A 17,761-nucleotide genomic window follows, 5' to 3' on the forward strand; every position below is an offset into this window, starting at 1 on the left:
AGCAGCAGGCCCCCTTCTCCGGTTGGGGAGGATGGGCTCCTGGGGGCAGGGCAGCGCCGGGTTCTCAGGGAGCGGCTGGGGCAGACGGGAAGCCCCGGCGGCACCCGGGGGGCCTGGGCGGCATGTCCGCCTGAGCTGGGGCCCCGCAGCACGGGCAGGAGAGGCAGCGCCTGCGCCTTCCTTTGAGCCCTGGATGTGCTAAAACCATCAGTTCAGCCCAGCAGTAACACTGCCATTACATCATAGGTTTATTCTTTTAGGATCCATTTAAGTATTAAATTCTTGTCTTAGTTTCTCCATTCCAGTTAACCCACCTACTATAGAATAGATGTTTTATGAAACTCGAATGTCCCTCAACAGCTTTTCTGAAAAAAATACATGCTGAAGTCTTGTCTAAAACTTTTCTTTTACCACTAGCAAGAAAATGACAGAAAAAGAATTCCATGCCCTCTTGATCCAAAACAGTAAGTATATGTAAATGCTTTTCCTATTCTTTGTCAGAGTTCACATGATAAATGCTGTTACTTACTTTTCTTTCCATTTGGATTTTAGCACTGTATATGAAGACCAACTACAAAAGCATTTAAAAAAATGTAATTCAAGAGAGAAGCCAAAGCCAGTAAGTGCAGTATAAATTCAGGACTACCTCCTCTCAGATTTAAGACCCTAAACATTACAGCTCTGCAGAGAACTTACTGTGCTGACAGCAGCTGTGAACTGGCGGACAGCAGTCTCAGCAAGCATGACAGTAGGGAAGCTGCATAAGTACTTGCAGAAATGAAATTCACATTCTAGTCTCCTCATCTTCTATGTCCTTTCTCATTGTAGTTCGGTACAACTTTTCAGTTCTCTCAGTTACAAATAAAAATGCTGAATTCATTTTTTGCAAAAATGTTCTCTAAGAACAGTCTCTCACAATGCCATTCATGTCAGAGGCTTGGTGAGAGATTGTCCTCAGGAAGCAAAACTAGCAGGGAGACTCTGGGCGTTTTCCTACCTCTGGCAGTCTGCTGCCCTAGCCAGCTTGCCCGCTTCACTCAAGCGAGCAGTGAATTACGAAAAGCTAGGCTGACAGTCGCAGCCAGCGCTGAGAGAAGGAATAGGATGTATGTCTCAACAGCTGTTTCAAGAAAACAGAAGACAGCTTCTTTATTGTCTGCCTTTCTGCCTTATGAGCATTGCACCTTTAGTATTACATGGGAAACCTTAAAGTGGTCTCTGGAATCAGTCTAGTAAGCATTGGCAGCTTAACTCTTATGAACATGTTCAATCATGCTAAAACGTGTCAGTCATTTCTGCTGGGGATTCAGGATCAGACTATAGGAAAAAAAATTACTTGGAATATCTTTTGCAGTGGATTCCTGTTTCTGTGTACCTTATGATAAAACACTGAAGAATTTAGCTTTTTGCTTCCTGGTAATTAACAAAATCAAATTTATTTTCTTTTGATTTTTAAAGGTCTACTTTGTTCAAGATATTAATGCAGGTTTAAAAGATGTCGCAGAAATACCAGACAAAACAGTGAGTACATCTATTTGTTCTAATGCTCAGTCCTTACATAACATGTTGCAATTTATCATATGACTAATCAACTAGCAAAACCAAAAAGGTCTTATATTTATGGGTGGCGGTTTTTTTTTCCTTAAAAAGGTACCTATCTCTTCTCTGTCCAAAGAAGAGTTGGAGAACTTAATTATCAAGTTGAAAAAAGCAAGTAACGGTGAGCTTACTTAATACTGAAAATAAGGTGTTTGAAACTGAACTGCTTACATATTTCATTATTATTTTTGTTGTTAGATATCTGTGAAAATGTGAGATATTTGGCACTAAACACATCTGAATTATCATCAACATGTAGGCAATCCTCCAATAGCTAAATTTTACTCAGAAGAATAAACTAGATTGAGAGAATAAGACACTGATCTTTTGTTCATATAACTAATTTCCCTTCCTTTTGTGTTTTTTGTTTCCCACTCAAATATCACTACAGATAACAATACAGCTCTGTTATAAACATATGATGATAGATCTATTTTGATAGTGCTACAAATGGAGCTCTTGTCTGAATATTGTAATGTGTATGTTACACAACCAGAAACTCTTGAAAACTGGAAACCTATACCTAAAAGTTTTGCATTTGCATGCAGGCCTGGAACTTCACCTTAAGGAACAAATACTGTCCCACCAGGCTTTACAAGAAGCCTTAAATGACCCAAAGAATGGGGAATCCGCTTTCAAACACTTGAAACAGCAGGTATGATCACTGCTTTACTAAGAGCTATAGGTGGTTTTGAACGTGGAATTCTGCTGCTGTAAATTGGAGTGACTGTGTGTGCATAATGTTAGTCACTTCATATAGAGGAAATCTGATATGCCTTGTAAGTCTATAGCATATATATAACCTTTGAATGGCTGCTTTGTTAAGTGTTAGTAATAAAAGTTAATTAGGATACTGAAATACAAATTGTGTGTTCTGAATTTTTACTTGCGTATTCTTATATCAACTCATAATAAATCCGAGCTACAAAGGTAAAATGCTGTATTTGCTAAGAAGTAAAAGGAATTTTGTACTTTTTCTGTAAGAGCTGGTCTTAGATTTCCTGGTTGTGTAATAGATGCATAAAAAGAATCTTCTACCTTTTTAATGTATATTGAACAGCAGGAATTTTAAGGGAGATAATACTGTAGCAAAAGAAAAAATTTAGGGAAGAAAAATTTAAAAGTGAGAAATGTCTGTTTCCTGTACTTTCTTCCCGTGCTCTACTTTCCTATGTATTCCAAAATGTGTAACTGCAGCAGAGAGAGGGCTCTGCAGGCACCAATGCTTCACAGAAAATCTATAACAGTACACGTATTTTGGATGGCTACTTTGAGAATCAGCAGAGAACAATATTATAATGTGTACTTGATCCCAAAAATCCATTCCAGAAACTTCTGGGTGGAGTTCTGTGAGCAGTGGAAGAAGGGCTGGGTGCTGCTGACTAGCCAGAATTTATAATCCCTTTCCTCTGTACACACGAGATCTTTTCCCTAATTCCTCAAGGAAGTGAAGACTTAAAAAAGACTTCTGCAGTTCGGTGAAATAATCAGTTTTCTATCAGGCATTACAATACACAGTCTATATATTTTCTGGGTTTGTAAATAATCTTTTAATTTTTGTAGGCTTCTATTTTAGGTAACATGGAAAAATTACATTTACTTGGTCCAGGAAGATGTTTTGTTGAGTTTGGAGCTGGGCGAGGAAAGCTGTCTCATTGGGTTGATGTTGCCTTACAGAATGTTGAAAATGTTCAGTTTTTGCTTGTGGAAAGGGCAACTACAAGATTCAAGGTAAGAGAGGATATTGTCACATTAGCAAGAGTATAATTTTTAAACTGTTGTCATTGAAGCTGTTAATATTTGCTTTTTATCTTCAAAGAGAACATAAAGCCTTTAAATTGTGAAAGTTTTGGAAGTGTGATTGCGTACATTCCATACTTTGCCAATAGCAAATTTATTAGGAAAAAACTGGTGTAGGGTATTGGAAATGTGCAGACTTGACAGGACAAAAGTCTGACATTAATCCCTGGAGCAAAATTATAGTTGGTGATCTTGTTCTGTTTACACAGGTGGATGGAAAACATAAAAGGAGAGATTCTATATTTGAAAGGCTTCAAGTTGATATTCAGCATTTATGTTTAAGTAAGTCACTTCTTGGCTTGCATATTTCTGAAATGAGACTTAATTTTAGATTTTGAATACTGGAGTTCAAGTCAGTTTGTACGTAGCATGCTTAAATGTACTCGGTTTTGAAGATTATTCTCAGTGGTTACTTGGACACATTAATGCTGTGTGTATATGCATATATACGTACATATATATATATATTCTAAATGGAGATTTAAAATGTTCTGCTTTTTATACACATAATTATAGGCAAGAAATACCAAAAACCAAAACATTTTGGAGGGTTTTTTAGAACTTGCAGGATTAAACACCTTTGCATTGTTTGTTTTAGGTGTGCAGAATGAAGCAAGTCATGCATATCATTGATATGCATATATGTTACATATTATATATATTGATATTCTGTGCATATCAATACTACAGAATTTGTGGGAACACCTGTCATCAGGAGATGCATTAATACCACATTTACATTTCATAGGCAGTATAGAAAGGCTGAAATGGTTAAATATGCTTCTCAGCCACAGCATCCAATTCTCCTAATCTGTTTTAGAAAAAGAAACTTTCATAACTTATAACTGTATGTACAGACCACTATATTTTCAGTAGAGGTTAACATTTATTTCTTTTTTTAAGTGTGCTGAAAGTATATTATCCAGAAAAAACATTGCCCTAGCTATAATAATAGAGATTCTGGTTTTTTTGTGGACTCTGTGTGTGTGTGTTTATTTTCCTTCTTTTTTTTTCCCCTCCAGGGAAGGTACCTATTTTGGAGACTAACAAACTACCAGTGGTAGGAATGGGGAAGCATTTGTGTGGCGCTGCAACAGGTATGAATTATATATGTGTTAACTGCAGCATATTAGGATATTAAATCTTACAGTCTGAAGGGACTGATCTTCCAAACTGTCCTTTTAAGTTTTTCTTGCCCTCTAACCTGTTCTTAGTGAATGTAGCAATTATATTCTAAATACCTGTTGATCTCAGTGAAATAATAAGTGGATAATAGATGCAAGGCTACTTCAGACAGAAGTAAAACCTTTCTTATTTTTTATAGAGTAGAACAAAAAATAGTGTGTGGTGGTATGGGTCATGTATTTGTATACTGTTGAAAGTGTCTTTTTTTTAACAGTGTAGCCTCTACTCTGAAATATTTTTCTTTCTAAATTTGTATTGGCTGTCTGAATATGCATCCTAAGCAAGCAAATAAGAATGTGTTTCTGTCCTGATAATTTTAGACTAATACACTTTTTCTAATGTTATATGTCTACTAAGTAGAGACAGGTATCTCAAATATGACACCTATATAGGTACTATTACAAAGATGACACAGTTAAGCATTTAAGAAGTGCCTGTACATATTAAATAGATTGTGTCCTAGATATCAAACTGGCAAGAGCAATTACTTGCATGTTTTACAGGGAGGAGATCCTCCTACAATATGCCAGTTTGTTAACCAAAGTATTTCAAATTCACTTGTATAGAACAAATATTCAAGAGGGTAAGCCCTTAGTAGCTCCAGAGGTCTCATAATATTCATTTAGCATTTAGGGTTTTCATGTTTTCAAAGCATACTTGTAATTTTTAGTTATCCTTAAAACTGTTTTCTGGCTTACTTTGTGATGTATACTTTTATTCTTCTTTGTGGGAAGTACATTCCCAACCGTGATAGAGACTGTATAAATAATGGCATGGTGTTCGTTGCTATTTTTTGGAGGGGGTATGTCTGTTCTTTCGTAGATCTTGCTTTGAGATGCTTGGTTGAAAGTTATACAGCTTGCTCTGATGGAGAAAATGAAGAGCCTGCACCAAAACGCTCTAGGACTGACCAGACAGAGGTGGCTTCTAACAATTCTGACTATAATGAAAGCAACAAAGAGGACTGTAAGCCTGTAGCTGGAATTGTTATTGCACTGTGTTGCCATCACAAGTGTGACTGGACACATTATGTAGGCAGAGAGTTCTTTAAATCAGTAGGACTTGGACCAGTAGAATTCCATTATTTTCAGAGAATGAGTAGCTGGGCCACTTGTGGCATGCGAGAAGCTACAACCAAAGCCCCTACAAGTGAAGAAAGAGAAGATCAAACTAACGACACAGAAGGACATGAGGAAACATTCATCAAGACAGAGGGTGGTTCTGATACTTTACAAGGGTACGTTTTTTTTTTTTCCTAGCAAATGGACTCCTGCAGAAAAGCAAAATTATATACAGTGGTATATAAAATTCTTTTGGGTCCTCAAAATGACTAATTTTACAGAAACAATTACTAAATTTGTAGAAATCGTCTACTTTAAAAATACAATTTTCATGGATTTACGGTTCAAAATATTTAAACAGTCATGCTAGCCTGAACTGAAATGAACTTACAGTGATTTCAGTAGTTTTTCTAAGCTTAACTACTAATGTTAATCAACAAAACTATTCTTCTGACATGTGTTGTTCATTCTTTTCTTCCTTTTTGTGAAACTAGGATACTTACTGTTGAAGAACGAAAAGAGATAGGTTGCCTTTGTAAACTGTTGATTGATCATGGGCGGATTGAATATTTACAACAACGAGGATACAAGGCTGCACTACAGTATTATACAGAGTCTGCTGTGTCCTTGGAGAATGTCCTGTTGACAGCTGTCCCAAGTCCATCTTTGATGCCAGTGCCAACTACATGACAGGAAATAGATTTGGAATTGGTAGGAAAAAAACCTATGAAACTTATCTGGATTTTTTTAAAAAGCCAATCATTGTTTACAAAAAACCTGTTTTAGTCTTTCCTGTACCCAGGAAGAGGTGTTATATTTCCCAGTTTCACTGGAAGTTACAAATATGCAAACCAGTTCTCATCAGCGGAAAAATAAAATCCTGAAGAATATTTGAAACCTGTTGTATGCATCTTTGCTAGGAGGAAGTATACTTGATATATTCTTCCATTCACAGTTATATTCTTTATTCATTAGCGTTTATGACAGGAGAAGGACCAGAAGTACAACTTTCCAGATTTCCTGAAAAAGAATGGGTTAAAATAAGAGAAATCAACATGCTTTATTTTCACTTTGAATTCAGGATAGCTTTATCTTTCCTCTTAAGTTATTTAAGTAGGCCTAGGTACTTTCATCGGACCGTGCTGCTAGGGGAATCTGTTAAGGAAGAAAACTTATTTGTAAACTGTCATCTTGATATATTTTTGCTAATTTGATTATTAATTCATGAAATATTGGTGAGAAAAAAGCTGGCTTAGCGTTCTAAATCAAGAGTGTTTCAATCATTCATTTTTAAGCCTTCATGATATATAGAATGAAGATAAGACAGAACATTTTATATCTGCAATGAAGTTCTCTCTGCAGGTAACAGCTGCCACATGCACATCTGTTGAAAAGTGCTTTTTTTTGGTCTCTTACTGTAGCCTCTAAGCTGTTACCTTTGAGACTGCTAACAGCATTTTTTTGTCAGAGTGATTTAGAAATGGGATGAAATTGTGGGGGTGTTTTGTTTAGGTCACTGGATTTTTGGTCAGGGAAAGCAAGTTGTGAGAAACATCTGCTTATATCAGGTATTGATACTTCATTGCTAAAAATGTTGTATGTTGCGAACGTAGGCTCTCTCCCTTACATCCTCCTTTGGTAGTCCCCATCTGGGCAACATCTAAAAATAGGGAAGGTTGATCTTCGAGACAAACAGTGCTGGAAGACCTACACTTTGTAACTCTGATTAAAGTGCAAGTACAAGAGACAGTCATCAACTTCCAGTTACCCAGGCTGTAGGTAACTCAGGCTCGTTTATTCCAATGTTCCACAGTTCCAGTGTGTACTTACTAGATATATATGCTGTTCATGTGAAGACCTACTGTGCCAACTCCTGATAAAAGCACCCCTGCCCTCAGTAAAAATCTGTTTACAGGTTTTTGGGAAATATTATATTTATTAAGATTATTCCTGTTTCATTTGTATATGTATCCTAGCTTCCTTTTATCTGGTTTATCCTCCCCTTCCTCACTGTACTCCAGAGAGATTAGAATTCATAAAAAAGCCATACCTGTTTTTTTGAGTGACTCCTGGATATACATGTGCATGAATTCAATGCCGAACATTTCCTGTTGCTCATCCTCTTCTGCATCCTCACATGGAGGGAGTGTTACCTCTAACTCCAGTGGATTGTCTCTGAAGTTGACAAATCTGACAGTTCACCAGAAAAGGTTACTCTTGCAGTAGGTTTTGTCCAGAGAGAACAATTCTTTTGAAACTGAATTAAGAGTACTCAAACAGTATTTTGAGCAAAATAAAGTAAGTCTTTTCTTATATTAAACTCACCACTGTATTAGTAGTATTAAGTAAACTCAGCTAAGATGATGCCTTCTAACAGTAGCTGATTGTGGTGGGAGAAAACATTGCAGTCCTCATCATTTTTGGCTTCAGGTTTTAACCCCACTGTCAGCCTTACTGAGCTTCCACAAACAGATGAGCGGATGAGAACAAGAGTACAAATGCCTGCATCCTCCCAACTTTGCAAGGCAATAGCCAGCCCTGTCTCCTTCTGTTCTTCATCCATCCCTGGGCCTATGCTTGTATATATTTTTTTAAAGAGGTGCTGCTTCTTCCAAAACATCTGAAAACAGGAATTGTCTTACTGGGTTAGACATGATTTATTTAGACTATTTAGTGTTCTTTCTCTCTCTAAAATGGCCAGCATCCAGTAATTCAAATGAAAATGCAAACAACAGGAAAGTTTCTGTTACAGTATACAAAATAATATTTCTAATTCTACCAAGATTTACATTCTTTTTTTTTTTTTTATTTTCCAAAGCAAGTACAGGAGTATCCTTATACCTAATTCTTTTTATTTCATTCTGAATGCTTGACTTCTCAGTGCTAAAGTTCTACTTTTTGTCATTTTTATCATTGTTACATATTTTTCCTCCTAGCTCTTGGCTTTAGAGAGTGATGTAAAAGGCCAATTAGAAGTGGGCATTTGGACCTTTTTGGAAATGAGAAAATGTATACAGTCTCCTTTTTCATTTGGGACTGTAACTAGCATAGCTTACTTCTCTAAATGAGTTGTGCTACACAAAGCTTTCTTGGCCAGATCCTCAATTGTTGTGAATCTGTAATTATGCTGATTTCTATGGTATGGTGTTCATCTGTATAACTGTGGACATGCCTTTTCCACTTAGTATCACTCTATGATATACAACTCAAGGGAGGCTTTAAAACTTACCTTCTGGTATTTTTATTTGTATTTCTGCTGCTTTTTCTTACCTCAGATTTGTCATGTCCTTCAGACAAGCTGGAATATCCTTAAGTTTGTTGTTGCTAAGAACAAGAGTACTAAGATTTTTCATATTACCAATGGTTTCTGGCAAAGAGTTTATCTCATTCCTTTGGAGCCATAAAGTGTGGAGATTTTCCATTCTGTAAAATAGGTATTTGCACAATCCATAACGATTTATAAAATTAATCTTATCAATCATTAATATAAAGCAATTGATTCATTTTTACAGCCCCATAAAGGTCTCTCATAAAGAATACAACAATTCTCAAAGGAAACCTCATATCCAAGATAATCACCCAACCTCTGGTCAAGAAATATCACAGAACCACAGAATTATCTAGGTTGGAAAAGACCTTGAAGATCACCTAGTCCAATCATTAACATTGACAGTTCTCAACTCCACCATATCCCTAAGCGCTATGTCAACCTGACTCTTAAACACAGGGATGCTTCCCTGGCAGCCCATTCTGGAAAGAAATACTTCCTAATATCCAGTTGATACTGAATTTATTGTTTATTGAATGGATTATTCGAGCTCATCTAAAATATCACATTACGGCTGATAAATCTCAAGTTTGCAGTGATGTTAACATTAAACTAATCTTTCGAAGATGGATTTAATAATTAGAGTTTCAATGCAATGGAATTGAGACTAACGTGAGTTGTAAGCTTTAGGTACCTGTCAATTGCATCAGGAAGCTCCTGGAGTTTATTTCCCCCCATATCTAACCATTCTAGATTTGGCATGTTGAGAAGAGCTGAAGGGATGGTAGTAAACTGATTCATGCACAGATCTATGTGTGAAAGCTTCTTTAAATCACTGAGCTGAAAAGAAAGGGAGATTTAATCCAAGTTTGTATAGCTATTCCACTACAGCAGTGGTGTAATAAAGTTGACTGAAAAAAAAGAAACTATTTAGAAACATTATAACACATTTGGGAGCTAGTAAACACAGAATGGTTTCTGACTTACATTAGCTGATATTCCCTAACAATTACAGTTCTGGCCTGGAAGGTAGGTGGGTTTGAAACTGATCAGGTAGAAGAACTTTATCTCCCACCTGGCAGTGAGTGCGCTAACTGCTGAGAAGCTGAATGCCATGACTGCACCACAGATATGTCCCAAGCCTTGAGAAAAAATTAAAGATATCATACTCCATGCAATATGCCGGTTTTTGTTAGTCAAATATTTAGATTTTTATGGATCAAATTGCACAGACTGTATTTTAGAGTGAACCTAGGCACCTTCCATGTTGTGAAGTCTACTACTATGGCAAAACATTCTAAAAATTAAACATAGCATCATTCAGTATTGCAACACCTAAGTCATGCCTTCAGGTGCTTTTACAGTGTTCAAGTGGTGCAGAGGTGGTTTATTGCATATCTGGTCCAATTGTCTAAACACTGAATGTCACTCAAGTACATATAACCAAGGCTTCGTGGTGTTCACATCCTCTGGTCTCAATAGGACAGAACTATGTATTTGCTGTGAGCTGTTAATTTAAAAGCTATCACTCTACACCATGTAACCTGTATCCACATAGATTTTGTAAATTCTGGATTCTGATTAATAGTGTATGTTTTCATTTGAAGATTTGTTGTTAGGTATTACTGTTTAGACTCACTCTATTTTGCAAGGCACTGATTGCTGTCAACTATTGCCACTACTTTTTTTTAAAGAAGTTAAACCAAATAAATACAGTTACATAGTTGTCATCTCTATCTTAGAGACTAATGTTTAGAGATGCAGGTGTCTCATGGTCAGTCCAAATTAAGGCTCAATAGTAAGTGAGCAGTTGCTTTTATTCTCTCGTAATTGCTTTCAACATCTCAGAACAACATTCATTGAAGTCTGTGCATAGCCAGTTGTATAAGTCATACAAACCCTTTTCAGAGCTAGCAGCTCTGGTAAAGATGCTTACAGTTGGGTCCAGGCCTAGGGTATGATTCTCAACCACAGAAGGGAACTTCTCTGTGCTAAGGTGTCAGACCCTCAGTGGGGTAAATCAGTGAAGACCTTCAGGCTAAACAAGTTAACATCAAGTGTATCACTGCCTCATGTGCACTACGACATCATTTATCAGGACAAAATAGAGAGTGGCTCCTTCAACTACTGGGGTCTATGTATGTCCTTCTCATGTGGCTCCAGCTGGACTAGTCATAATATTGTTCACATATGTGTGTCTGGAGTAGTTGTGAAATCAGAATATCAAGCCAAATCTGAAAACATGGAGTGCAATGTTTAATGATAATTGGGTTTGAATAAATTAAAAATATGCATTAATCAAAACTAAACAAAACAAAAGAGTCTGTCAAAACCTGAGGAGGAAGATCACAGATACTCCTGTTGACAGCCAGTTCCAATCTTTCCAGACTGATACAGTTACTTATTTCCTTGGGAACAGACTTTATTCTATTGTAACTGAGAAGCAGCTCTTGGAGGCTAGTCAGCTGGCCTGCAGAGAGCACAAATGAGAAATTATAAATGTTCGTTCTGTTTGAAATAGAGTATTACTTGGTTTGTGTTATCCTTATACTGTTACAAAAGTGCTCTGTGTTCTCACTAGAAAAAGATTCACTGAAATTCAAATAGTAGGACTTCAGGACTCCTTAGTGCAGAACTGCACTTGTGTGCTACAAAAAAACCCTTATGAGCATAGGCTACTCACACTGTGGACTTGGAACATGAAGCCTGTTTTTCAATATCGTTTTCCTAGCTGCATTCTTATGTCTAGTACCTGCTGTGCTTACCAGCTTTTTTCTCATGGCGAGTTTTCATAAAGATACATCTCCTCCATCTGGCCATTTTTTTAAATGTATAAGGAATCCATGGTTTTAAGATCTCGCTGTCAGATTTAAATTGTCTGTTTCCTAACCTCCCAATAGGATTGTTAGACAGGCAAAGTGCACAAAAATGGCGTGTTTGTGTAAGATTAATTTTCTTAGAAAAGCAGCTTAAAATAAAAGAAAGCACATCTCACCAATTTCTTTAGGTACACTTTCAATTGAGTTCCGGGATAGATCCAGAACAACAAGATTCTGAAATCTTCCAATGAACTGAGGAATTTTCTGCAAGCTAGTTCTATGAAGCTGCCATTCCTGGAGATGGACTAGTTTCAGTAAGCACGAAGGTAGTGTCTAAGACAAGAAATACGAACCAGAAAAAATTCAGCTTAGTATACAACAAGAATACAGGGTTACGCAGAAGTTTTATTTGAAACAGTAACAGTCTTGTGATTCAAAAAAAAAAAAAAAGGTGGTAAAAAAAGAAATCTTTCCTTCTTCTCAAGCTACACTGTAATATCCCAATATGAACACCATCAACGTGGGTCATTCTGACCACAGATTTAACCTGCCCACTTTTTGCTCCCAGGATTTAGAGATGTGCACTACTGTCATTGCCTGAAAAGCCTAGAGCTTGCTTTTGTTTCTTTTTTTTTTTTTCTGAAAAGCCTAGGGCTTGCTTTTGTTTCTTTTCTTTTTTTTTTTTTTTTTTTTAAACAAAGCCAATATAACTGAAGATGAAACTGCTCTAAATAGCTTTTTTGCATTTAAATGGTCATCTAAATTGTACTTCCTATTCTCTTAAGAAAAACTGAGCAGCTGAGAGCAGAAGAGATGAGGGATAGAAAAACCACAATGTCTGTATGCTATGAGCTCTGAACGAGGAACACTGGCCTACAGACCACCAGAGTATTGCTGCTGTGGCTGTCACTCTCACTGGCCTCAACATGGTCTAATTCTCATCACTTCATAGCAACTGGCATCTGCATTTCTGAGTGGCTCAGAACAAACAGCTTCCACTCTGTCACTGATTCTACAGTTAGTCGCTTCCCCCTATACATTAGAAACAAGAATAATGGTATTCTGGGAATCTGCTAGCTCATTTTCACTCTTAGAAAGGGAAAGTAATCAACAGTAAGAAATATTTTCACGCACCTAAACACAGAAGGTTTTCACCTTGATACATTTCAGTAGTTCTGGTGTGTTAATGTTAAATGAGGATTTACATAATTAAACTAATTTGCAGTGTAAATAATTTCTAATTCAGAAAAGCCTTTTGAGCTATATTTTTGCAGAGTAATGCTTAATATTCAGAGCTAAAAAAATCAGCTTTCTTTTACACTCTCACAACAGTGTGTCTCAATTCATTGTTAGCAAAGCACACAGTGAGCACTTCATAGATTAAAAATAGTACAACTGTGAGTATAAAGTTGTAAATAGTCATTTTCCAATGCATCAGTCATTCAACCCAAGCCACATTCATTCCTATCTACACTACCTTCCATTCTTCTTCCTCTATCCTTAAAATTGCTCTTCCATCTTCATTAATAACTTTTTCTTTGAGCTTTGCTAAAGCAGCTCTCTCCTCCCAGACAAGTAGTAGCCTACAAGGGAAAGAAGATCTGTCAGTGGTGCAACAATGAATACAGGCAATAATTACTATCCATTCTATTTTCTGGAACAAAGATTAGCATTTTTGGATGTCAAGCAACATTTATTACAACTGGATGCTAAATATACTATCAATTTGAGGGAAGACAAGAACATAAAGTAATGTTTGGATGAGGTAACGTAGCAGTTCTGTTTTACAGGTCTTCAGATTTACAGTCGGAAGACATAACTTCATTCACTTTCATCATGTTGCAGCAGGGCAACAGAATATAAAGTCATGTGGAATTAAGTTCCAAAGCCATTAACTTTGAAGCAGTCTCCTAAAAAGAAAGCCTTCAGTCCCACAAATCTAAGTGCAATCAAACAAGGTCAATCTGCTAGGGGTTCTATTAGCTTGATTTCCAAAGGGGACTTAAACAAGAATTACGAAAATTAGGCTAGTTCTCTTTCTTTCTGTTTTTATTTTCCATTAGTAACTTTTGAATTTGTTATTCCATTTCAAACACATCTGACAAATTAAGAAGAGTTCCAAAAGTAGAATGCTAAATTTCTTCACATTTCATGAAGCTGCTGGCCAGACAGAAGACCAATGCCTCACTGATAATAAAGTATAACAAATCTCCACTGGTTAGAATATTCACACAGGAGCAGATTTTAATATCTGACTTTAGGGGATTTAGTATTTATCCTAATATTTTTATCACAGAACACATTTCTTGGTTTGACCTGACCATATTGCTATATTCTAACCAGTGGAAACTCTGCTGGAGTAATGACTAAAGAATTAGACTCTGGATGAGTTGGAAAAGACCAGTTATAGTCTTCTGAAATGTAAGATATGGTCTAGCTTTTCACATACTTAAAGATCTACAATTTACCTACCTTCCTGCAGACCTCTGTCTGAATTCTTTTTCCTTCTGTAATTCTTCATTTATCTTGTGTATTCTCACTTCCCAAAGTGTCTTCACAGCAGTGAACGTTCCAACACAAACTGCAGTTTCAGTCATGATCCTTACATGTTCAGATTCAGTCACAGGAATCTGACTGTGAATTTCAGGCTCAATGCATCAGCATGTGTATCAGCTACCAGACAGGGACAGTGACGTGAAAACTAAAATACTGCAATACCCACTTGATTATATTATTAAATGTAATTAACGCACAGAGCTGACATAATTTCACCAACTGCTTTCTCTTTATAAAAATAGATAATTGCACCCGGTTAAATTTTCTTATAATAGGAAATGGTATTCTTGCAATCTCTCTGCATTCCTAGTCAGTGAACAACTGCTTCTCCCAGTTCCTTCCAATGGCAGGCTGAGTACAGACCATACTAATTAAATGCAGATATGAGCATTCATTCCCTTCCCAGAAAGAAATTAAGCTGTTACCTGCAATTTAAGCGAGTTAAATCCTTGTAGCTGCATCCTGGCAGTTACCTGGTAGAAATACTTGTAACTAAAGGAGTTTTGCACTTTAGAGAAACTGAACTATTGCTGGAAATAAATTAGTATACTTTATTTGCATTCATTTTCTTCATAGTTTAACTCCTCATAAAATATTTTACAGTTAGTAATGCATTACCTTTAAGAAAAGGCTTTTTAAATTCTTCAGATCTCTTTGAATCTTCTTGTAGGCCTGCTGAGTGTCAGGATCCACATTTAAAAAAAAAAAAATCAGCCTGAAATTTTGAACTCATCTATTCCTTAGTAAGATAATTAATACATACTTTCCTGAAGAGAAGCGAAGTAGGATACTCAGTCAGCCTAATCAGTGCATCCCTCTAAAAAGCATTCTTATTACTGTTATTGGAGTCATTTGAGGAGGTTTGGTTTTTTTTTTTAAATGAACTGCAGCCAAGATATTGATATGCAGATAAGCTTGGAGGGCTAAACTTCATGCCAACAGCAGTGTACTCTGAGTGCTCCCCTTGAAACTTTTTACTAATACTTGCAGGGATGATTAAGAAAAAAAGTCTTGCATATCCATTCAAACTAAAAAACGAGGGTAACTTTCTTCCAAACAAGCAGCTGGATAACAACAGGAGTGGAATTTCAGGTCTTTTCATACATATATTTCCTCACAATAATTGCTGCCAATCTGTCTTTTAAAGCAATCTTTTCTATCATATTTATTCCATCATAATTTTGTGTGGCATGGATAAGCCACAATTGCTTAGAACATTTTTGTGTTCAAACTGTCAATCATTCTATTTTATGCTTACCATTTCTTTTGCTAACACAGTTATTTGTAAAACCTTATTATACTGAAATCACTTAATTAAAAATGTATAGACAAATAACACAGAATGTAAATTGTCAGGATTGCTTCCTGTTGTAAAGACAGCATAAAAATAAAATTATAATGCTTGAATAAAGAAGAATCTGGTCCAATACGTTAATATTAAGGATCCTTAACTGTTCTCTGTTTGTTAAGGAAGAATAGCAGGATTTGACAGGTGACACAAATGGCAACCACAGTGTAGCACAATGCAGTCTGGCATTTAGGTTCCTAAAGAGGATTTTTTTCCTGTAAAGAGAGGATTGTTTCTTCTTTCCCTCCCCCACATAAATGTGATCATGTTTATGAGTTTGAAGCGTTAACTTCTCTTTCAGTGGTCTTCATAGTAATTACCTTTCCCACTCCTCATCCCAATATGCAACAGTAATGACTTTTTGAGGTTTTTTGCTCTGATGAGTGGTTACAATTTAAATTGCCTTATTTTCCAGGATTAAACTTCTCCTGAGATTAAGTGATCTACCTGATCTACCATTTCTTGTTGTTTAGAGACATTTTTTGAACTATTAGCCTTTTTAGGTAGAAAACTTAGAAATCTTTTCATATAAATTGTGTGGAAAAGATGCATTTGTTAATACTTGTACTACTAAAACCAGTACTAGACTACACAGTCAAATCAGTACTTATTTTTAGCAAAGCATACGTTGGGCAACTCTCTTGTGCTGTGGAAAGCATATTATTCAATAAACATTGCTTTAGAACCATGAATTATGAAACAGTGTCTAAGTATATGACTTTGTTTTCAAGGAGATTTAATTATATAATAACAGAACTACCATCAAAAGCTTCTTGTCCTTAGATATTATTATTTGCCAGGAAAATAAAAACCATAATAATCATGCCCTCATGGCCAAAATTTAGAAGTGAATTCCTAAAGTGTGGCTGTAAAACAACTGCAAATTTACTCCCAAGTAATCAGATCTCCCAATAACTTCACTTCCAAGCATCTGAAAGAGTTTAACAACAACTTACCTCAATTATTTGATATTTTCAATAGTCTTCTGTGGCTCATTGCTTTCTGGGCAGGAGCAGAGATAAATTACGAATCTTGTCTGTACTACCGAAACCATTTAGAACTCTCACTCAGACTCCAATGCAATGTCAGTCTAGTTCTAATTTTAACCTAAGCTGAGAATAGAAGGTATCACATGAGGCACTTCTGTAAAACCCCTAAGCATTTACCATTCTTAATGTCCTCCCAGTCTGCTGCACGTGACTGGACTCCCATAAACTCCTGGATTCTCATTAACAAAAGCTACAAATTGCGAACAAAAGAACAAAGCAGTGCTTGGTATGCTCCACAATGAAAAATAAACTAGTTTTGAATTCAAAATTACAATTACTTGCTTTACTCTAGTAATGATTCTCTGCAAGATAACTGAGCTTCAAAGTGCTATTAAACAGCAACATTGGCTAACTAGACTAGAAAAAGTATTACATCACTAAGTATTTTACTCATTACTTTTGCCCATGCAGAAGAATTCTCTTGTTAAAGGATTTTAGTGCAAATTATCAAAGTCCAGACAGAAAAGTAATCTTTACCAGGATGTGCAGAGGGGTTATTACTCACCCCTTTTCATGCTTCCAGTCAAGAAATATTTTTAACATTCTATTTCTTCAAAGAGCCCTTGGAGAAGATAAAAGGAGAACAACTCTTTCAGAATCTTTTTCTTCAACCAAGTGGAAAGAGAGACAGCAATAATAACAGGTCACTATTTGAGGTAGAAGCCATAAAATGGGGTACTTCTAACCAATTCTTGCACTGAAGTATAAAACATGAAGAAGAAATTTTAAAAATATCATTCATTTGGTTATAACCCTCTTTCAGTAGAAATAATTCTTCTTCATTAGCCTTAGATTCTAGCATTACCACCTAGAATTTGTAACCAAAAAACCACTCTCCACTCCATGACCAACTAAATACCTGAACACCAACTCTTACTTAAAAAGATAATAACTGCTTTAGCTTTCAATCTTCTGAGCTCTTTTTTTTTTTAAGTTATGCAAAAGCAAAAATCCAACATGTTCTTTGACATAGGTAATTTCTTCTTTCAGTTTTGCTATAGATTCAATCTATACCAGTTTTGGTATAGATTCAATCCCCACAGTAAGATTTTTTCTTGATCTAAAGAAGTCATAAT

General features: G+C 36.1%; 2 protein-coding genes and 1 long non-coding RNA gene across 9 annotated transcripts; 2 read left to right on the forward strand and 1 right to left on the reverse strand.

Annotated features, from left to right (window-relative positions):
• Positions 1 to 5: 5 nt before the first annotated feature.
• LOC141946584 (uncharacterized) lies at positions 6 to 1,493 on the forward strand. The gene is made up of 3 exons (XR_012629878.1): positions 6 to 464; positions 553 to 619; positions 1,459 to 1,493. It is a non-coding gene; the product is annotated as an uncharacterized LOC141946584 (long non-coding RNA).
• Positions 1,494 to 1,600: 107 nt separating this feature from the next.
• Positions 1,601 to 6,542, forward strand: TRMT13 (tRNA methyltransferase 13). 2 transcript variants are annotated; one of them, XM_074876611.1, is made up of 6 exons: positions 1,601 to 2,254; positions 3,163 to 3,330; positions 3,609 to 3,681; positions 4,422 to 4,496; positions 5,407 to 5,821; positions 6,140 to 6,542. In XM_074876611.1, exons 1-6 carry the CDS (start codon positions 2,075 to 2,077, stop codon positions 6,333 to 6,335), a joined length of 1,107 nt encoding a protein of 368 aa, XP_074732712.1. In that variant the 5' UTR covers positions 1,601 to 2,074; the 3' UTR covers positions 6,336 to 6,542. The 2 variants fall into 2 exon arrangements, with proteins under 2 accessions (XP_074732712.1, XP_074732713.1); XM_074876612.1 differs by having other exon boundaries at positions 2,179 to 2,254; positions 3,176 to 3,330.
• On the reverse strand, positions 3,470 to 17,444 carry LRRC39 (leucine rich repeat containing 39). Of its 6 annotated transcripts, none has more exons than XR_012629877.1 (11): positions 16,593 to 17,167; positions 14,907 to 14,963; positions 14,205 to 14,405; positions 13,210 to 13,315; positions 11,909 to 12,065; positions 11,247 to 11,383; positions 9,608 to 9,753; positions 8,916 to 9,068; positions 7,696 to 7,835; positions 6,149 to 6,665; positions 3,470 to 5,727 (listed from the first exon to the last, which is right to left on the reverse strand). XR_012629877.1 is itself a non-coding variant. In XM_074876619.1 (11 exons), exons 4-11 carry the CDS (start codon positions 14,327 to 14,329, stop codon positions 6,610 to 6,612), a joined length of 1,020 nt encoding a protein of 339 aa, XP_074732720.1. In that variant the 5' UTR covers positions 14,330 to 14,405; positions 14,907 to 14,963; positions 16,593 to 16,638; positions 17,191 to 17,444; the 3' UTR covers positions 5,770 to 6,609. The 6 variants fall into 6 exon arrangements, 5 of the variants coding, with proteins under 5 accessions (XP_074732720.1, XP_074732716.1, XP_074732718.1 ...); XM_074876619.1 differs by lacking the exon at positions 3,470 to 5,727 and adding an exon at positions 17,191 to 17,444 and having other exon boundaries at positions 5,770 to 6,665; positions 16,593 to 16,638; XM_074876615.1 differs by lacking the exon at positions 3,470 to 5,727 and adding an exon at positions 17,191 to 17,444 and having other exon boundaries at positions 5,770 to 6,665; positions 16,593 to 16,748.
• Positions 17,445 to 17,761: the final 317 nt, after the last annotated feature.

Source organism: Strix uralensis, chromosome 8 (genome assembly GCF_047716275.1).
Source record: "Strix uralensis isolate ZFMK-TIS-50842 chromosome 8, bStrUra1, whole genome shotgun sequence".
Lineage (NCBI taxonomy): Eukaryota > Metazoa > Chordata > Aves > Strigiformes > Strigidae > Strix > Strix uralensis.

Excerpts from the sequence above, each read along its gene's own strand:
- TRMT13 (XM_074876611.1), top strand. The coding sequence starts at position 2,075 with ATGTGTATGTTACACAACCAGAAACTCTTGAAAACTGGAAACCTATAC. Across the intron at positions 4,497-5,406 it reads TTTGTGTGGCGCTGCAACAG|ATCTTGCTTTGAGATGCTTG; the intron begins GTATGAATTATA and ends GTTCTTTCGTAG. Across the intron at positions 5,822-6,139 it reads GGTTCTGATACTTTACAAGG|GATACTTACTGTTGAAGAAC; the intron begins GTACGTTTTTTT and ends TTGTGAAACTAG.
- LRRC39 (XM_074876619.1), bottom strand. The coding sequence starts at position 14,329 with ATGACTGAAACTGCAGTTTGTGTTGGAACGTTCACTGCTGTGAAGACA. Across the intron at positions 13,316-14,204 it reads AGACAGAGGTCTGCAGGAAG|GCTACTACTTGTCTGGGAGG; the intron begins GTAGGTAAATTG and ends TTTCCCTTGTAG. Across the intron at positions 7,836-8,915 it reads AAGGACATGACAAATCTGAG|ATTTGTCAACTTCAGAGACA; the intron begins GTAAGAAAAAGC and ends GTGAACTGTCAG.